General features: G+C 49.4%; 1 protein-coding gene across 2 annotated transcripts in view; it reads right to left on the bottom strand.

The window, feature by feature from the left end:
• PPP1R13B (protein phosphatase 1 regulatory subunit 13B) overlaps positions 1-14,847 on the bottom strand; it is a 90,426-nt gene extending 75,579 nt beyond the window's left edge. Inside the window, exon 1 of one of the 2 annotated variants that reach the window (XM_044229888.1) lies at positions 14,779-14,847. In XM_044229888.1, the coding sequence (XP_044085823.1) occupies positions 14,779-14,787 (9 nt within the window). In that variant the 5' untranslated portion in view covers positions 14,788-14,847. Of the gene's footprint in view, positions 1-13,080; positions 13,101-14,778 lie in introns of those variants that run through there. The other variant, XM_044229889.1, reaches the window with a different exon arrangement.
• Between the last annotated feature and the right edge of the window lie 6,381 nt (positions 14,848-21,228).

Raw genomic sequence — 21,228 nt, 5'->3', positions numbered from 1 at the left:
AGTCAGCACTAGGAAAGTTACTTGTTTGACCCCTTCCTACTTTATAGTAACAGAGACCATAAACAAGTAAGGCTTCAACCCACAAGAAACTGAAATTCTCGAAACAGAAGCCTAAAGCACTTCAGTGTAGATTATGCTAGGTATTACTGGGGGAGGGGGAAAAGATATGAAAGCAGTGAAATTTTGCAAAGATCTACATGTCAGTTTGAGTCTGGAAAAACTGAGAATCCTGAGTTTATAGTCTTGTCCTGTCTGACTCCACAGCAGTGCAGAATTTTGATCTTTGTATACTCCAGCACCAGATTTCTCCTCTATTAGCCAATATCTCATAAACTGCTAGAAACAGGTTCTTCTATGTATCATTAGCCATATAACTTCAGATTAGAAGACTTTAATAACAGTTTTTGCATAATAAAAAAGCAGGCAAAGTAAAAACAAAAGTTCATTTTTCCATTAAATTTAGTCATAGAACGTAGCTACTTTGACTTTACTACCAAAAGCATGAGCACCTACTATTACTGCTACTATAAAAATACTCCATTTTCAGGGCACCTGGGTGGCTCAGTGGGTTGAGCCTCTGCCTTCGGCTCAGGTCATGATCTCAGGGTCCTGGGATTGAGCCCCATGTCCACAGGGAGCCTGCTTCTCCCTCCCCCTCTGCCTGCCTCTCTGCCTTCTTGTGATCTCTGTCAAATAAATAAAATCTTAAAAAAAATTAAAATATCCTATTTTCTCCTCCCAGTTACCCCATATAAGCTTTAGAATCTAATTACTAGCAACTCCCCAAAAGGAATATGAGACACCGGCTGGACCATATGGTATTTTCTATTAACAATGATATCTGAGGATTTAATTCGTGAGGCCAACAACCACAGAAAGACATTAGAATTGGGCTCTCAGGTTGGCTTGTTTTACCATAAAACACTGCAGCAGAAGAGGCACAAGAAGCCAAATCCCATCTTGTGAAGCAAAGTGCTACTTTGTAAAGAACACAAATTGGACACATTTACAGAATCACTCATTCATTTAGCGCATTTTACATAGCCCAATCTGGCCCTGGGCCAAGCTCAGGGCACACGTAGTCAACGTCTCCACTGTCACTGAACTTGGAGCTGACAGAGACAGACAGCAGGAAACTGCAGTGGGAAACTGTGGAGCGCCATGACATCCCACGGAAGGACCGCCTGATCCAGATGCCAGCACCAGGACATACTTCCCAAAGGAAGCAACATGTAGGCTGAGACAAAGGAGTCTGCCGTGGAGAGGAGTGGCGAATGGATACGGGAGCCAGGATATGCGTAGACTGACTGTGCTCTAAATGGAGAGAATCTGCTTAACTGTCCCACTAACTGGGCAGGAAGATGAAAACAGCGGTGATTAAGGAACCCCCTCATCAGGCACTGTTTTCTTCTATGCCAGGAACTTGACATTTAAATACCCAAACCATAATTTGGTTATGTTTCCAGTTGTGCTTTACTCTAGAAGGCGATAAAGGACCTCCTCTTAGGGGCGCCTGGGTGGCTCAGTGGGTTAAGCCACTGCCTTCGGCTCAGGTCATGATCTCAGGGTCCTGGGATCGAGTCCCACATCGGGCTCTCTGCTCAGCAGGGAGCCTGCTTCCCCCTCTCTCTCTCTGCCTGCCTCTCTGCCTACTTGTAATCTCTCTCTGTCAAATAAATAAATAAAATCTTTAAAAAAAAAAAAAAAAAGGACCTCCTCTTAAATGCCTTTGACTTTCTACATAACTATCTTCTCATATTTTGATTTTACTTTTGTTACCCTTCCACTCTACTTATAAATAATAGCAATAAGGTAAAACTCTCAAAATAATCCAGTGTTGCAAAAGACCAAGGGGAAAAAAATTAGAACTAGGTAGTCTCCCCAGCCATAGTACGGTTCATGAAGTATTTTCAAGAGAATTTAATTATAACAGTACTAAATTCATCCCTTCACATTTTCCTAATTTTAATTGCAATCCTAAAATTCTTTAATTATTAATGACACCATTTCTGTGGTTGTTAAGCATCCTCGATGTTGCAGCAAACAGGAAAGTTACTCAAAGAAATCAATTAGAAAGTATCCCCACCAAACTGCAATTCACATTTTTTTCTTCACTGTGAAAGATGTTAAATGCCTATCTGAAGTTAAGCTGCCTCCAAAGCAAGAACGTCTTTAAAATGTACTGCATCGAAATCATTGAACATTTTGGGGATAACAGCACATACCCATACGCCTTCACATATGCCAGGCACTGTCGGACGTTCTTTCACAGAACAGCTCACGTAGTGCTCACAAAGCCCGATGAGGTGGGTACTGCAACAACCCCAACTTTACAGATGAGGACACTGAGACACAGACACGTTAAGGAACTCATCCAAGATCACACAGGTAGGAAATGCAGAGCCAGACGGTCTGCCCCCAAATCCATGCTAACTCCTGCACTATATTGCCTCTCAACAGTTCTTCAAATACAAAACCAAAAACTAGTAAATAAAAATTACAATGAAACGCCAGCCACCTATAATCCTTGAGGTATGTTTTGAATGATGGCACTCTGAGTAACTGAGAGTTCAGTTCCTTTGAGGCCAAATCTGAAACCAAGCCTGTCCATGAAATGGCCACACCAGCCAGCCAGACACAGAGCTACTGAGAACTTTAAAAGGTGACTAGTCTGGGGGCGCCTGAGTGGCTCAGTGGGTTAAGCCACTGCCTTCGGCTCAGGTCATGATCTCAGGGTCTTGGGATCGAGTCCCACATCGGGACTGCTCAGCAGGGAGCCTGCTTCCCTTCCTCTCTCTCTGCCTGCCTCTCTGCTTACTTGTGATCTCTCTCTGTCAAATGAATAAATAAAGAATCTTTAAAAAAAAAAAAAAAAAGGTGACTAGTCTGAGATGAAATGTGCTGGTTGTATAAAATATGTTCTGAATTTGAGAGGCTCTGTATGAAAAAGGAATGTAAAGTATCTCACTAATAAGGTTTTAATATTAACTACACGCTTACATAATTTTGGATATAGCGAGTTATATTTGTTTCTTTACACTTTTTTAACCCGCTATTAGAAATTTAAAAAACACCTTGTGGCTCCCATTATGTTTCTACTGGACAGAGCTCACGTGAAATGTACCCAGCCGCCGCCTACATCACTGGTATTATTTACTCTTTTCTTGATGACTCAGTCATCAGGAGGACGTTAACCACCACCGTGTGTGTAATCTGCAATCTGTAATTGTGATTATCTTCGGTGTTGACGGAGGTCAGGCTGCCCACCCTCAGACCACAACCGTGGGCTGTGCTTAAAGTGTGTCTTTCTGTGGTTCCCAGCAGACTGCCCGCAGCTGCACTCCCCCCAGCAACCTCAGATACAGCGTCTGGAGACTGAGAAGCCAGGTGAGTCTGGGTTGTGCAACACGTGTGCAGAAAGGCCTCAAGAGGGTCTCCCACACACTGGCTTCAGTGCTAGATTCTTCCATGACTCTTTGACTGAGCAGAGGCCCTTTTCTGCCTCAACTACCTGAGTCCTCCCATAGGCTCTACACACGTAGTACCAACTTGAACTTGAGTGAAGGACTTCACAACTCGGCTCAAAGTCCTGCAACAGTAGTTTCATCTTGAGAAGAGGAGTACGTCCTGGAGACAGATGGTGGTGACGGTTGCTCAACACTGTCAATGCACTTAATGCCACAGAGCTGCATGCTTAAACACGGCTAAATTGGTAAATTTTGTGTTATTATATTTTACCACAATTTAAAAAAACCCACAACAGTTTCATATCTTTCTTAGGATCAAGTTCAAACTCTTATGCAGGTCACACATGGCCCTCTGCATCTGACCTGTACCCACCTTCCTAGCCTCCCTCATTTCAACTGGCCTCACTCTCCAGGCCATCTCCCCCAACACATCACGCAGACTCAGATCTCAGTGACTTGCACGTGTTCAACTCTCTACCTAAAGCCTTTCCCCATCATCTCTACCCCTCTCCCTCATCCTTGAAATTCCATGCAAACATCACCTCCTCTCTGGGAATTCCCCCGACATCCCAAGGTTGGGAGGACTCCTTTTGCTGCTGTGCTCTGCTGTACCCTGTGCTCCACCGCTCGTAACGATTTTTACCTTGTTGGAATGACACTTGTTTACATGACTGTTCCCCACTGGGAGCTCAAGGAGAGCAGGCCCATGCCTGGCCCTGGCACAGAACCAGCAATATAAGCACTGCCCTAAATGCCTGTTGAGGCCATTCAGTAAACAAGTACTTACTGAATGCTTGGGGGAGGCCCCATCCCAAGCACTGGGGCTACTGCAGTGGCAAAAGAAAACAAAACCCTGCCTGCATGAAGACATCCCACAAATGCCATAAATAAATGCCAGGGGGACATAAGTACTATAAAGAGAAATAAAGTAAACGGAGGGGCATTTTATATGGGGTGGCCTGGAAGGTACCCTCTAAGTACAGACCAGAAAGAAGGGGGTAACTTTCAGCTCACTGGTAGAACACGAGTGAACTGAATCGTATCCTGGTTCTAAACTGTGGTCTAGAAAACAGAAGGTGGGGCCCCTGGGTGGCTCAGTGGGTTAAAGCCTCTGCCTTCCGCTCAGGTCATGATCCCAGCGTCCTCTCTCGGCGGGGAGCCTGCTTCTTCTAATCTCTCTCTCTGACCACTTGTGATTTCTGTCTGTCAAGTAAATAAATAAAAATTAAAAAAAAAAAATAGAAAACAGAAGGTACTGGAAAGAGAAGGTAAACTTTAATTTCCAAGAAAAGCAAGCCAATCCTTCTCTCTGTCCTAGCAACTTGATAGACTTTGCCATTACTACCATGTTCTCTCAGCATGAAGAACATAAGCATTCCACCTTAGTGGAATAAAATGCACTTAGGGTCCTTTTCTGACTGAATCCTGCCCACCATGAAACTTTCTTGTTGCTAGAGAAAACTTAAGAGAACATTTATTGAGTACTTATTCTGTCTGTTAACAGAATGCTCTAAGCATACGACAATCCTCACAATGGCTTTTTGAAACATCCTGTTATTACACTCATTTTAAAGAGGAAAATAAGCATGAAGAGGTTAAATAATCTGTCGGAAGTCATGGACTAGCAAGTGGCAAAGCCAGAATGTGAAACCTGGGCTCGAGAATCTGAGACGATAACCACTAGGCTATCTGTTTCACATGTATTTCCTATCACAAAACACTCTTTGTTCCTACTGTCCGGTTTGTTTTCTTGTTAATCCTAAAATTGTCAAATTTTTCTTCATCTTTCTTCACATTTTGCCCAAACCTCATTTCTCATTTCCAGGTCCACCACAAAAATCTCTGTCTATATGTTGACCATTTGTGAGGTTGATTATTACTTACTAATTTTATTTTCAAGACTGCCATTAGAAATGTAAACGTAGCCTAGAGTAGAAAGCAGAATCCGAAGCGTCAGTGCAAAGACAGCTCGGACCGCTACACACAGTGTGCATGCGCATGGGAAGCCTTCCAGGTGCTGAGAGCACCAAGATGGAAGAGGTCAGGCCGGCCCCGGCCCGGGAAGCTCCGGCGGGCCCAGTGGGGGCTCGGGGTGGGGCTGACTGACAAGTACAAGGCACGATATGTGTGGTCTGCCACAGATGCCAGGCAGCGACCTAGAATGCCTAAACCACAGCATTAAAAACCACTTAATATTGGGCAAGTGATTTTTTTTTTTTTACTGGGTGTGTTTATTTTACCCTAAGATCTAAGAGTAACCTCCTTCTCGGTACAGCAGGCGTCTCAAGCTCCATACAACCAAAATAAAACTCAATGGTCCCCTTAAGCCCTGAAAACCTATTCCTTCTCAAGTGGCCTTTATCTTAAAGGAAAGACAAGCCTGGCTGCTGAAGCAATAAACCGGTTATCCTCAACACCAGCCGCTGGGCTTCCTTCCTGCCTCTCTCAACCGCACACACTCACACACACGCGCGCACACAAGCACAAGCACACACCGTCCATCAGATCTCTTTTACCTACTGATTGGATCATTCTCTTCTGCAGGTCAAAGCTGGTTTGCACCAACTGGTCTCCTAACCGCTCTTCCTGCTTCTTTTTAATCTCCCTTACTCCACAGTCCACTCTCTGTGGCTTCAGAATTATCCCTCTTTCAAACAAATCTGATCACACTATTCCACTTTTTATAAATGTTTGATGGTTTCTGATGACCCACAGGATCCCATGTGAACCCCACTACATCACACACAACCCTCTTCACAAGGGGTCCCATGCTACTCTCCCCATTACATCTTCTTTCATGCAACAAACTGTCACTGAGCGCCAACTGTGTGATCAGTCCCTGGCACAGGAGCTGGTGGTAAGTGGCACAGATAGAAGACAGCTTCTGCCCTCATGAACCTTACAGTCTAAGACAAGAAGAGACCTTAACCGGTCACACGAACGAGCGTTTAACACTGCAACTACAGCAAGTACCACAAAGACACATCAGGCAAAGTGTTCTGAAGGAGGCAGTGGTGATGGTTGGACAACCTTATGATGACGCTCAAACCCCCGGAACTGTATAGGTTACAAGGTGAACTTATGGCATATAAATCATAGCTTAAAAGAAGACGACGCACTGGGTAGCACACCTCTATTGGTATATCTGGCCAACGCAGAGACGGTGAAAGCTTCCCAGAAAAAACAAAACTTACCATGAATAACTACCATTTACAGAACATCTACTACACAACAGGCCCCTTCCACTGCAATAATCAACCTGATCCTCCTGACGACCCTACAAAGTTGCTATTACCCTCGGTTTAAGAACGGAAGGTCCAGGTAACTTTACCCAAGCCAGAGAGCCAGCCGAATGGTGATGACAGAATCCACACTTAGGCCAACTGACACCAAGACCCACACTCCTACCTGCTACATCTAGGCAATGCCTACTACTCAGAACTATTTACGATATAAAAAATAAATCACTTGTTTCATTTCCTTCGGTAGAAATTTATCATAACTCCTGTCTTTAAAATAGCCTATATGAGGGCTGCCTGGGTGGCTCAGTCGGTTAAGCGTCTCTCTTTTTTTTTTTTTTTTTTTAAGATTTTATTTATTTATTTGACAGAGAGAGATCACAAGTAGGCAGAGAGGCAGGCAGAGAGAGAGGAGGAAGCAGGCTCCCTGCTGAGCAGAGAGCCCGATGCGGGACTCAATCCCAGGACCCTGAGATCATGACCTGAGCCAAAGGCAGCGGCTTAACCCACTGAGCCACCCAGGCACCCAAGTGTCTGACTCTTGATTTCAGGTCATGATCTCAGGGTCTTGAGATCAAGCCCCGTGTCAGGTCCCTAGCTCAGCAAGGAGTCTGCTTGGGATTCTCTCCCCCTTTCCCCGCTCACACTCACTCTCTCTCAAATAAATGTCAAGAATTTTTTTTAAAAAAGAAGCCTAAATGAATGAACTGTAAAGTCCTACAAGATCCTCAACTCCCCCATCACCATCACCTTTCTGATTATCTCTCTCTCTCTCCCTCACACACTCTGCTCCAGCCACCTTTCCTTTCTCCAGTATGCTGGGTATGGTCCTACCACAGGGCCTTTACATCTGCCTGAGCTAGGATGCTTACAATCATGACATATATTTAAAATCATGATTCTGCCAAAACTTCAGTTAACATTTTCTGTAGCTATACTAAAAACAGTACTAGCAAGATCCTGTACTGAACTATACACTAAGATTTTGAATGTCATTAATTTTAAAACAACCTCATTTTCCCAGTCTTTTATTGTTCTACATGTCACCATGCAAAGATTTTTATTTTACAAAATCCAGTAACAGTAGATTTTGCTTACCAGTTAGTATGAACAATCATACAGCTACATTTGCAGCAAAATAAAACAAAGCAATTAAGCCAAGAAAGTGTCACAATAGAATTTGATTACCACCATTCCTAAGTTCATTTCCAGAACCACAGTTTGTAAAATAACTATGGCAACAATACTTCAGGGCACCAAAATACCACCGAATTTTGCTGCATTGCCCATCTGTGCAAACACACGCAAAAATACATGTCCACAACCAGTTATATAACTTCAACACAATAACATGATGACAATTTATGTTCCTGTCATGCCAAAAATCCAAAGTAACTTTTAAGCATATATATCGGCACAGACTATTCCAAGTGGATGCTAAGAACGGAAAATTTACATTTACATTCAAATAAGAATTGTCCCCAAACTCAAGATGATGGTAACTATCACTTTTTATCAATAAGATTTACCTTGGTAACACCAAAGAAAAAAAATCCCAAATAATCTAATTTAAAATGGGCAAAAGACATGAACAGACATTTCTCCAAAGACACACAGACAGCCAAGAGACACAAGGAAAGATGCTCAGCATCACTTGGCATCAGGAAAATGCCAATCCGAACCACAATGAGATATCACCTCACACCAGTCAGTTGGCTAAAATCAAAAACACAAGAAACAACAAGTCTTGGTGAGGATGTTAAGAACAGAAACCTTAAACACTGTTGGTGCGAATGTAAACTGGGCAGCCACTCTGAAAAACACTACAGAGTTTTCTCAAAAAATTAAAAATAGAACATATAATTAAAAATTCTACTCCTGGGGACGCCTGGATGGCTCAGTGGGTTAAGCCGCTGCCTTCGGCTCAGGTCATGATCTCGGGGTCCTGGGATCGAGTCCCACATCGGGCTCTCTGCTCAGCAGGGAGCCTGCTTCCTCCTCTCTCTCTCTCTCTGCCTGCTTGTGATCTCTGTCTGTCAAATAAATAAATAAAATCTTAAAAAAAAAATTCTACTCCTGGGTATTTAACCAACGAATTCGAAAACACAAATTTGAAAAGATGCATGCACTCTTATGTTTACTGCAGCATTTTCTGCCCATAGCCAAATTATGGAAGCAGCCCAAGTGACCATCAATAGATGAGTGAATAAAGAAGATGCTGTGTGTGTGTATATATATACACACACACACAAAATGGAATATTACTTAGCAAAAAAAAAAAAAAAAAAAAGGAATCTTGCCCTTTGCAACAAATGGATGGAGCTAGAGGATAGAATGCTAAGTGAAATAAGTCAAAGAAAGACAAATACTAAATGATTTTACTCATATGTAGAATTTAAGACACAAAACAAAAGAACAAAGAAAAAAAGAGACAAATCAAGAAACAGACTCTTAACTCTAGAGAGAACACGCGGATGGTCACCAGAGGCAGGGGTGAATAAAACGGGGGAAGAAGAGTATACTTATGCGAACACTGAGTAATGTGAGAATTGTTGACTCACTCACTGTACACCCGAAACTAATATAACACCGTATGTTAACTATACCAGAATTTTTAAAAAATTCACCTCAGGATTCTTTTAAATAATAAGCTCTGTTTGAGCTGAGCATAACAGGGAAAATTCTGCCAAATTCAATTCACTAGCACCCCCCGCAAAGTGCTTGGACTACAACAAACTTCCCTAAGTGACTGGCACAAAGATTAGGAGCAAAGGCTTCGAGTCAGCTTGTTTGTTTTCAAACCTTGCTCTACTGCTTACCAGCTGGAGGACCTTAGCCAAGTTTCTCTACCTCTTGAGCCTCAGTTCTCCATAAAAACAGTGATACCGCCACAAAACCTGTGACACAGGGCCTCAGCACCTAATGACAAATACCACAGCTACTCACGATCGCCAGCCTGAGCCGCAGGAAGAAGCCAGAGCTGCCACTTTACGGCTCCACTTCGCGCTGCAGCCTTCAGAAGAGTCATCCACAAAGACGATTTTTAAGTTCAATAAAGCCGTAATAATACAAGCTTTTATTTTATTTTTTTTTTTTTAGGTTTCACTTATTTATTTGACAGAGAGAGATCACAAGTAGGCAGAGAGGCAGGCAGAGAAAGAGAGAGAGAGAGGGCAGCAGGCTCCCTGCCAAGCAGAGAGCCTGATGCAGGACTCGATCCCAGGACGCTGGGATCATGACCTGAGCCGAAGGCAGCCGCTTAACCCACCGAGCCAGGCAGGCACCCCAATAATACAAGCTTTTAAATATACATCTTTGTATGACCAAGGCTTTGCTTTTCCTTTTATGAATTTCTGGGCAATCTAAAGGCTAGAATTATTTTAAATGACAATATTATGCCTGTAATTTTTGTTTTAGAGAAACTAGTTTTCTCTCTCTTGCAAAAATAAAATCTTAAAAAAAAAAAAAGGGCACCTGGGTGGCTCAGCGGTTTGAAAGCTGCCTTCAGCTCTGGTCATGATCCCAGGGTGCTGGGATCCAGTCCAGCACGGGGCTCCCTGCTCAGCCAGGAGTAGGCTTCTCTCTCTGCCCCTCCCCCCAGCTGGTTTTCTCTCCCTTGGCAAAATAAAAACTTAAAAAAAATAAAGAAAGAAACTAGAGTTAAAAAGAAAATCTTCTCCAGTCTTCAGGGTTTTGGCTACTGCATTAGGCTACACATTCAAGCCTATCAAGTGACTAAATTATTAATTCACAATAATAGTAAACACCTACGGAGCCCTTATCTTCTTCTATGGTACAAAGACACTTGGGCAGTGAACAAGCTTACTGTCAGGGCTGTCAAAACAAGTGTCCGGTTGCCTCAGCCTCTGATGCAGCCTGATTATTGCCCTTCATGAAAGTATCTGCTACGTATCAACCGCCGGGCCAACCATAAACAGCTGGAAATCACCAAGACCAACTCACTCACAGGTGAGAAACTGAAGCCCAAACAAATTAAGTGCAAAGGTCACAAGGTTGCTAACAAGTGGGGACTAGAACCTCAATCTCCCTACTTCTAATTGTATCAATTACAGGACAGCTGATGGGTTAAGAAAAGAAAGACCTATTCTAGTACCTCAGGTATCTCTGTTCATAGTTGGGAAGAAAGCGAATACCCAAAATAAGTTTAATGAGAACTAAATGTTAAGTACAAACTCATTTAACCCCTAGCTGAAACGGCTCCCAGGACAGAAAGGAATGGAATCAGCTGGTCACACTACGTGGCGTCCACTGCAGCTAAGAAGTCACTACCAACATGACAGAAACACTACCAACAGAGTGCCTGTCGTATGAACAAAACACACTGTAGGGCGCCTGGGTGGCTCAGTTGGTTAAGCGGCTGCCTTCAGCTCAGGTCATGATCCCAGCGCCCTGGGATCGAGTCCCACATCGGGCTCCTTGCTCGGCAGGGAGCCTGCTTCTCCCTCTGCCTCTGCCTGCCTCTCTGTCTGCCTGTGCTCGCTCTCTCTGACAAATAAATAAATGAAATCTAAAAAACAAAAAACAAACAAACAAAAAAAAACACACACTGTAGAACCACTGAACTTCCTTTACTCACGTTAACATTCCTTTGGAAGAGAATAAAGTACCCTGAGCGCCATTCCCCGGATACATGTTTCGCCTCTGCACAGGAAGTTTTACCAGCTGCGAAGTGCTCTCTCTCTTTTGAAAAGAGCGTGACCAACTGCTGACCAATGAGCAAGGCAGTTTTCATACTTTCATGGCCTGAATCAGGCTATTTTTATTAATATTCTTATTTCTATCGAAGTTATTAAGGTGCGGCCTAAACGCTTTCAGATCCGGATCTTAGGGAGGACCCAACGAGTAACCTTTAAAGTACAGCCCACTTTCTTCTTGGGAAAACATTGTTAAAATGTCATCCACTGACTAAAAGGTGAATGACTATGGACATCAGAACGCAAAACTATTTTAATAAGGGAAAATTCCAAAATATAACTTTGTTTAAAAGTAGATAGTCCCAGGGGCACCTGGGTGGCTCAGTCTGTTAAGTGACCGACTCCTGATATCAGGGTCACAAGTTCAAGCCCCACACTGGGCTCCATGCTGGGCATGGAGCCCACTTAAAAGAAAAAAAAAAAGTAAATAGTCACGGAACTTCCCATAACAGGCAAATTGAACTCCTCTACAAAGACTTTATTGTGTCAGATGAAAACGTGGCAGGATACTCCCATTTATTCCCAACAGCTGAGAGACTGGCTGCTACAGTAAACCATCTGATCAATTAAAAGTTACCACAGACAATACACACTAACTGCCAATTTGCAAATAACTAAAAAAAATATTATAAACCTATGTTGCCCAAGATGGTAGCCACTGACCGCATGTGGCTACTGAGTACTTGAAACATGCTACTGTAAACTGAGGTGTACTATAAATGTAAAACTTCATCAGTTTCACACTGGATTTCAATGATTTAGTGTAAAATAACAAAAAAGTAAAACACCACATTAGTAAATTTCTTCCTGTTGATTACTTGTTAAAACAACACTTCTGATATAATGAGTTAATAAAAGACACTACTAAAATATCATCTTCTTATGTAGTTCCTAGAAAATTTAAAATCACATTTGTGGGGGCACCTGAGTGGCTCAGTGGGTTAAGCCACTGCCTTCGGCTCAGGTCATGATCTCAGGGTCCTGAGATCGAGCCCCGCATCGGGCTTTCTGCTCATCAGGGAGCCTGCTTCCTCCTCTCTCTGTCTCTGCCTGCCTCTCTGCCTGCTTGTGATCTCTGTCACAAATAAATAAATAAATAAATAAAATCTTTTTTAAAAAAAAAAAATCACATTTGTGTGGCTCCCATTACATTCGTATTGGAAGTACTGCTCTATACAAAGTATGCAAAATATGATCTAATCTTCCTTTGATGATTCATCATGATGATGAACACCAACTATACAATAAAGAAAAATCTTATTTATATCTTGGATACACAGTTTAAGGCAGGACCAAGAAAGAATGGCATGTCCTTAGAACTGTATTAAATCTACAACCACTAGCCTCAACTGTGTTAATGGAGGAAGGACTCAATCCTCCAGGTAGAATTTTTTAGGGATCTAGAAGAAATACAGCCCCAAAGTCCACAAAAGAGAGACCAAGAGAAATACCATCTGTTTCTAGAAGGCATTTTAAAACAAAAGCAGTGTGTTTTAAATAGGTAATAGACTTATCTCTTTTTTCTAAAGTAGTATTTGATTACTTTGAGTATCATGAAGAAATTTCCCAACTGTAAGCAAACGTCTTAAAAAAAAAACCTGATAAAGACAGACTAGAAACTCTAACCGTGCGCAACAGAGGGAAAACGTCTGAGCGTACCATATGGAAAATGTAAGCCAGTTCCTAACAGGGTATTCACAAGTAAACGCTGCAAATGATGAAACCAATCAAAATTTTGTCGCTACCCTTCAATATTACTGCAGTACACAGTGCAATCCACTGTTAGGCGATTTAACTAACACTGCTTTCCGAATTCCAAGTCTCGGTTTTCCACGTCTAGCCGGCGAGAATTCGAGCGGGAACAGCTTCAAGTGCCTTATCTCGCAGAGGTTAATATTAGAAACGGACAATTCAGAGCCATATTAGCAATAATAAATATCGGCACGGCATTCGGTCTGACAGCACTCTGGGACCCATCACCCCTGTGGGTCCTCAGGACAGCCCTCAGACGCTGGTGCGTTTTTATTCCTACTTCAGAGGGAACTCCAGGCTTGAGACCTTGCCTTGCTCAAGGTCACACGCTAACAAGTAGCAGAAGCAGCGCTCGGCATCTTCGGAGGCCCCTCCTGCCCTCCTTCCGCGACGAGACGACCACGCACTTAAAACCAAGTGTTCAGAAACCCAACAGGCCCCGATGCCAAAGAAGGATCTGAGGATCAAGGAGGTCAAAGCTTAAGGCTCTGTAAACACGATGTGCTGGAACGAGTTCAAAAGGGGGAGAAGAGATTATCAAGAGACAGGAAATGACTTGAAAGATGGGGGGGGGGTCGTCTAATCTAAACGTCCTTGAGGGCAGCACCGCGCGAGAGCAGTGCCGAAGCAGAAAATGCGGAGAAACGGCGCTTTCCGTCAGAAACGTGACTTCCAGCGCAGAATTGGTCGCTTCAAGCAGGGATTCTGTTGTCACTTTGCTGTAAGCGCGATAGAGGATTTCACGTAAAATGAAGGCGCTCAGGAAGGCAGGGCATCGCGCCGGGCGCCGGCAGTCCCGCCTCCCTTCCTAAGTCCTGCCGTCCACCTCCCCAGCGGCGCGCCCCGCGACCCGGGCCGCAGGTGAAGGGAAGGGCCCACCCCCCGGCAGAGCGCGTCCTGGAGGACAGGACAAAGGCGGCACCGCCGCGGACCGACCTCGCTGCACCTCCGCAGCACGGCGACCGCAGGCCGGGGAACGCGAACCGCAGCCGCCCCCGAGCCGCGCGCGAGGGGTTCCCAAGATGGCCCCCCGCGTCCATCCCCTGGGTAAATTCCTAAATGCAACAGAATTTCCCACCCAGGGAAGGAAGGGCTGCGGAGATCCGTGGGGCGCCCGGCGTGGGAACGCCGCACGGGGAGTCCACGCCGCGCGCTCCGAACGCGAGCCCAGCGAACGGCAGGCGGGGGGCCACGGGGGCGCCGCGAGACCCCGAAACCGAGCGGGCGCCAAACGACACCCCCCGTCGGGCCACCCGCCACGACGGGCTTCCCCTCCCGGGCAGCCCCCAGCTTCGGAGGGTCGGCAGGAAGGGCCGAGCCGCGGCCGAGGGGGCGCCGGGGGTGGGGGGCCCGTCGCGATCCTCGCCGCGGCCCCGGCCGCCGACCCCGGCCCTGGGCCCCGGTTCCCCGCCCGGCCCGCGCTGACAGCCCCGGCGCCGCCCCCACCTGCCCGCCCGGGGGGCGCCGGGGCCGGGCGCGCCCGCCAGGCCACTTCCTTCCCCGCCCGCCCGCCCGGCCTCGCGCGGGCCCCGGGGGCGGGGAGCCGCGGGAGGAAGGAGGCTTGGCCGGCCGCCCGCGGAGGAAGCCGCCGCCGCCCGCACCCACCGGCATCATCTCGGCGCGGGTCCGCGGCGCCTCCGGCCGCCTGACAGGACGCTCGGCGCCGCGCCGCGCCCGCCGCTCCGGCCGTTCTCGCAGGCCGCGCGCCCGCCGCCGCGCTCTCGGGCCCTCAGCGGCGAGGCGGCGGCTGCGGCTGCGGCGGGCTGCGGAGCCTGACCGGCCCTGTCGCGGCCGCCGGCGCGCTGCGTCGCTGTCCCGGGAGCGGCCGCCGCCGCCGCCTCCGCCCGACCGCCTCGCGCCGCCGGCCCTCGGGCTCTCTCCTCAGCCCCCGCAGGCCCCGCCCCCAGAGCGTCGCCCCACACGGGGCCAGCGACCCCCTCCGATTGGCTGGGCGGGGGAGGGGGCGGGGGCGAGGGGCGGGGCTTTCCAGCCCCGCCTGCCCAAAGCCGCTCTCGCGGCGGCCAGGTGAGAGCGCGCCCGTGCGCGTCCGCGCTCCCGAGGGCGGGCGCGCTGCGGACGCCTCGCTGCTGCCCCGCCCCGCGTGGAGGCCTGCGGGCTCCGGGCCGCGCGCGACCGAGAGCACGGGTTCTCCGAGACCTCGGGAAAGGGAAAACGGAGGCGGGAAGAGGGCAGGGCCCGGGCGCGGCTCCGGAGGGAGCCACGCCAGGCCCCGGACTCGAACCTTGGGCTCCGGACGGCCGCCGGGGGCGGGGCGCATCCCGCGGCGACGGCGCGCGTCCGCGTCTGACCGCGGCCTGACCCCGGGCTCCCCGCGCCGGGCGCGGCTGTAGCCGGGGTCCGGGTCGGAGGGGCGTGGCGCGCCCCCAGACATCCACGTGACCCGGCCCCGCGGCGCTCGGGATGGACCCGGGAGCCCGCCCTGCGCTCCGGTCCCCGGGGCCCCGCTCCCGCCGGCTTTCCGGGGCTCGTGCCCGCACTCCATATGCGGCCTTCACGCCCGCGATACCCTCGGGCTCGAACGCCTGTGCCCACCTGTGCCAGCGTCGGTGCTGCTCGAACGACCCGGGTTCAAGCCTCGGCCCCATCTGTAGGGCCCAGGTCTCTTCCTACAGCCTTGTCTCCCCTGACAACCTCCTTCTGGCCTGAGCGCCTGAGGGACGGAGACCAGGGCCCCGTGTCCAGAACCCGGCGCAGGGCATGGCACGCACCGTGTAGCAAAGGTCACAGAAAGGGCAGGCACCCTTTCTGTGCCCTCCAGGCTGTGCCAATCATTTGAACCCTGGCTGAGACGAGATTGTGCCTGATGCACTCCACGGCCAGCGCTGAAACTTCCACGAGCACCCTGAACACGGAGGTCTGCTAACGGCCCAAACACCAAAGGCCATCAGCCACCCTGCGATGGGCCCGGCTGCTTGGAGACGGCAGCAGGTCCCAGGGGCCATCCATCTGTAGCCTGTCCCTTCCTCTGCATCCTCTGAGAGCCTCAAGGCCGGTGGGTGAGGCTGCGGGGGGCAAGGAGGGAGGAGGCCAGGCAGTAAGAGCTGTCCTCTTCATGGGAAGCCACCCCTGGTCTTCAGCGGCCACAGTCGTTGGTATTTAAGAGTGTAGAATTTCCAGTTAGACAAACAGCCTCTGCCACGCCCTCACTGCATGATCCTAGACAAGCTACATCTTCTCTCTGAATCTCAGTTTACCCATCCCTATAATGGGCCATTACAGAGATAATGGTGGCTGCCTCCTGGGATTTGGAGAGGGTCAGACATGAGGTATGAAAAGCTCGTAGCACAGTTTGTGGTACGTGGTACGTGCTCCATAAATAGTTTCCTGTAGTTACACTATCATTAGCAAGCCGGCTTATTGTACCTATGTCCCCGGGAGAGGGACCGCCCAGGAAGTTTTAAACTTACACACGTGGGCAGTAATGGCTAGTGACACATCTCTTCCGGGACCAGGGTTTGGAGCGAGAAGAGAAAGCTCTGGGTAGTGGGAGGGAGTCAGGACCTGGATGCTAACCCCAGCTCTGCTTCTCACTCTGTGTGTGGTCCTGGGCAACGGGCACCCTGTCCTCTGAGGCTCCGTTTCTCTCTGTGTAACCAGAGAGGGATTAGCTTCTGTGGTATCCAATGGCTTTCGAGCTCTGCCATGCTAATGTTCATGAATCGTGGGGTGGGTGCTTGCCCACTAAGCCAGGGAAGGGCACGGGCTTTGCCAGAGCACTGCGAAGATGTGGCCCCTGCCTGGAGGTAGTCAAAGTGAGCCCAGTCTTCTGAGAAGGAAAGCCTAGCCATTGGGGTCCCACTCTTGCCTGTAGGACCCCTAGGTACAGAGAGTGGCACCTGCCCTGCCCCCATGCCACGGCCCCATCTGTCCTCTAGGCAGGCTGTTTAGTTACCCCATCCCTCAGAGGCTCCCCTCCCAGTCCCCCAGAAGGCTGGTTCTCCTTCTCTCCACCCTGCTGCACCCGCCACGCATCCAGACCAAGCGTGTCGATGACAGGCCTCCCTGCTCTGACCTCCACGCCCAAATCACCCCCCACACGGACATAATTAGGTCGTATGTACACACGCCTGCCCTATAAAGCTCTTCTGTCACCCAGACTCAAGTTCACAAGAGGCCCTTCAGGAACCACTCCTGATCGGGAGGGGTGGGTATAGGCTTTAGTGTAATGTAAGAAGATGGGCAGGTTACAGAGATGCACATAGCATATGTATGAGGGCTGAAATTGGCTTGGCAACAATTGAGCAAAAAGGGGAGGGCGAGGCAGGAAGGGATGGCTGAACCATACAGGCAAATTCCTGGTAAGTGCTGAATATGGGTGGTGGGCATATGGGGGGGGGTGTATTTGTCCCTCTACCTGGTATGTTTGAAATACTTCATAGTAAAAATGATTCAGTGCTCTTTAAAGCAAACACAAAGGCCATTCTGGGAGAAAAGCAGTATAGATTCGTATCTGCATGAAGGATTCTTTTTTTTTTAAAGATATTTATTTATTTATTTGATGGAGAGAGACACAGTGAGAGAGGGAACACAAGCAGGGGGAGTGGGAGAGGGAGAAGCAGGCTTCCAGCCCAGCAGGGAGCCCAATGCAGGGCTCAATCCCAGGACCCTGGGAACATGACCTGAGCTGAAGTCAGATGCTTAACAACTGAGCCACCCAGGCGCCCCTGCATGAAGGATTCTTGAAGTAGAGGCTGTGGGTAGGAACAGGCACTGAACAAACAAGGGACAGAAATCTGAGCGAGACTTTTCACTGTTTTTAAAAAAAAGACTTTATTTTTAGAACCATTTTAAATTTACAAAAAAATTTCAAAGATAATATAAACAGTTCTCATAGTCTCCCTTGCCTCCCTGTTTTCTGTCTTATCAATATCTTGCATGAGGATGGTACGCTGGTTACAACCAGCGGACCTAGGTCAATGCAGCAGGATAATGGAAGTCCATACTTCATTCAGATTTCCTTAGTCTTACCCAATGTCCTTTGTTGCAGGACCCCATCCAAGATACCACATTACCCTTAGTCATCGTGTATCCCTAGGCTCCTCTGGGCTGTGACAGTTTCCCAGAGTTTCCTTGTTTTTTTAATGACCTTGACAGTTTTGAGGAGTATAAGTTGGGTGTTTTGTAGAATATTCCTCACTTGAGATTTACCTAATGTTTTTCTTTTTTTTTTTAATATTTTATTTATTTATCTGACATGCAAAGATCACAAGGAGGCAGAAAGGCAGGCAAGTGTGGGGGAGGGGGGGAGCAGGCTCCCTGACAAGTAGAGAGCCCGATGTGGGACTTTATTCCAGGACCCTGAGATCATGACCTGAGTCAAAGGCAGAGGCTTAACCCACTGAGCCACCCGGTCGCCCTACCTAATGTTTTTCTTATCATTAGACTGAGCTTAGGGGATTCTTGGGGGAAGGCCACATGGGTAAAGTGCCATTTTCACCACATCCTACCAAGGGCACACGCTATCAACATGATGCATCACCGTTCACGATCTTGATCTTCTGATCATTATTACTTTTTATGCTGGATTGTGGAACCGGATGAATATACCACGATTTAAAATTAAAATATAAAGATCTTAAGACCTACATGAGTTTGCAGGGGCAGCCAAAATGAAAGATTACAGAATGGAGGGCTTAAACAACAGAAATTTATTTTCTCACCATCCTGGGGGCTGGAAGTCCCAGATCAAGGTGCGGGCAGGGTTGGGTTCTTCGAAGGTCTCTCTCCTTGCAGATGGCCATTCCCTTGCTGGCTCTTTTCTCATTGTGCTTACATCCCTGTTGTCTTTCCCTCTTCCTATAAGGACACCGGTCATATCGGAGCAGAGTTCACCCATATATCCTCTCTTTAAACTTGAGTTCCTCTGTAAAGGCCCTATCTCCAAATAGTCGCATTGGGAGGTTATAGAAGGGTTAGGACTTCGACATATGAATCTTGGGGGTGGGGGGTGTAGGGGCACAATCCGGTCTGTAACAGGACCCCTCAGTAGGGCCACAACCCACTTTTTCAAGTTAACCTCCCATGCCCCAGCACCTCCCAGCAGGGACTGTATACCCCTGCCACCCCAAACCCTAGCCACTCCCTCCCCCAAGTCCTCGTGCATCCGCCTTCCCGTGCCTGCAAAAGCTCTCTGTCCATTTCCTCCCAAGTGCTACCTGTTCTTGTCACAATTCAAATCCATCCTCCTCTTCAAGGTTTTCCCAGATCCCTCCAGGAGAGCTCATCTCAACCACCTTCTTCCAGACTGCTCAGTCCCACATCACCTGTCACAACCTGCCACCTTAGAGCTGGCAACACACCTATTTGGCCTAGGGGTCAGTGCCCTCAGCTAACAGAGGTTGATTGGCTTTCTCCTGGGTGCTGAGCCCTGGTCCAGGCTGTGGGGACAGAAACTTGAGCAAGACAAACACGGTTCCTAAATCCATGGAGCTTATATTCTTGTCAGGGGAGAAGGTGCTAAGCAAGAACAGAAAGAAAATAACTTCAAACACCGGTTAAGTGTATTACAAAACCAGTAAAGTCAGAAAATGTGACGGCTTTTCCAGAAGAAGGTGACATTTGAGTTGAGACCCAAACACTCAGGAGGTAGCCCTGCAGGGCTCCTCAGGAGGACCATGTCAAGGAAGCAAAAGAGCAGGTGAGAAGGGCATGAACTTGGGCAACTCTTGGGGCGAGCACTGGGGGGCTTAAGGGTGGAGCCCAGGAGAGTGAAGGGAGGTGAGGTCCAGTTGGGGTTTGTGGGCCAGGAGAGTCTGGATTTTATATTAGTGGTTTTCCAGGGGAGTAGAGGGACCTGATTTAGGCCTTCCAATGCCCGGTGGCTACCATGGGGAGGGTGGCAAGATTGGAGGAGGGAGACCCCTTAGGAGAACCAAGGTGAAGTTGGCAGACTGGGGAAGGGAACTCCTCTCAGATGTGCTTTGAAGGGGGGTTCTTAGATAGGAAAGAAAGGACGTGGGATGACCCCCGAAGCTTCGGCCCATTGCCATTGGTGGGGGGGAGGTGGGGACCATGACTCCATGAGGAGAGCAGAGCTCCATGCAGGCCTAGGGAACTGGCACTGGAAAGTCCAGTGCTGGGGTCCTACTTTGCCACGCTGGCCCTGGGAAGGGCCACACTTCAGGACCCCTTCCTCTGTCCAGCTTGGGCCACTCCACCTTGCCATCTACTCAGCCCTCCTCCAACCAGACATTGGGCACGGCCTAGGCCTCTCTCCCTCTGGGCCAGCCAACCCCGTTTCCCTCTGCACCCCAACCTGAGCCGCTCTCGCTGATTTAGCAGCTCTAGGGCCAGAAGGGGGTTTCCAAAGTGGAAATCACAGCGGCCGCCTCCCCAGTGGCTCCCCGCAACCCTCAGGGCTCCCCACACCCTGCTAGAGTCGTTAAAGCCCCGGGGGCTCAGGAGCTCCTGCGGCAGCCTGTCCCGCTTCCCTGCCAGACCCTCGCCCACCTCCCCCCACCCCGGGCCAACCCCTCCCGCTCGCGCTCTGCCCGCGGGCAGCCCGAGGGCTCCCGTCCGGCTCCCGCCCAGGGTGGAGGCGGGGGCCGCGCGGGGAGGCTCGGGCTCCACCCTCCCCGTTCCCGGGGAAACCTGTTTCCACGAGGGTTGGCCGCGACCCAGCCGCGGTTCCGTTTCTCTGGCGGCGCAAGAAGTGACACTTCCGTCGTCAAGGCTGGAAGAGGAGAGCACGGCCAGCGGTCTGTGCTTCTCGGGGTTCGCGGGGCCGCGCGGGGTGTGGCGGCCACCGGGTCCCAGCGGCGGGCAGAGGGGGCGCCTGGCCTGCGGGGGGCCGCGGTGCGCCACCGGGGAACTGCGCCTGCACGCCCGGCCCCGCGCCCCGGCCGCCGCCCCCGCCCCCGCCGGGAGGTGGGGGCCGCGGGCGGGGTCTCGGGAGCTGGGGAGCGGCGCCCGCGCCCCCCCAGGCGAGTGGCCGCCTCCGGGGCCGAGCTGCCGGGTCACCGCCTCGGGGTGCGGGGTGCGGCCTGTGGGGGACACGGCAATGGCTCGGCACCCGGGAGCCTCCACTCCTCCCTG

Source organism: Neovison vison, chromosome 13 (genome assembly GCF_020171115.1).
Source record: "Neovison vison isolate M4711 chromosome 13, ASM_NN_V1, whole genome shotgun sequence".
NCBI classification, from domain to species: Eukaryota; Metazoa; Chordata; class Mammalia; order Carnivora; family Mustelidae; genus Neogale; species Neogale vison.
This window is presented reverse-complemented; position numbering and strand designations above follow the sequence as displayed.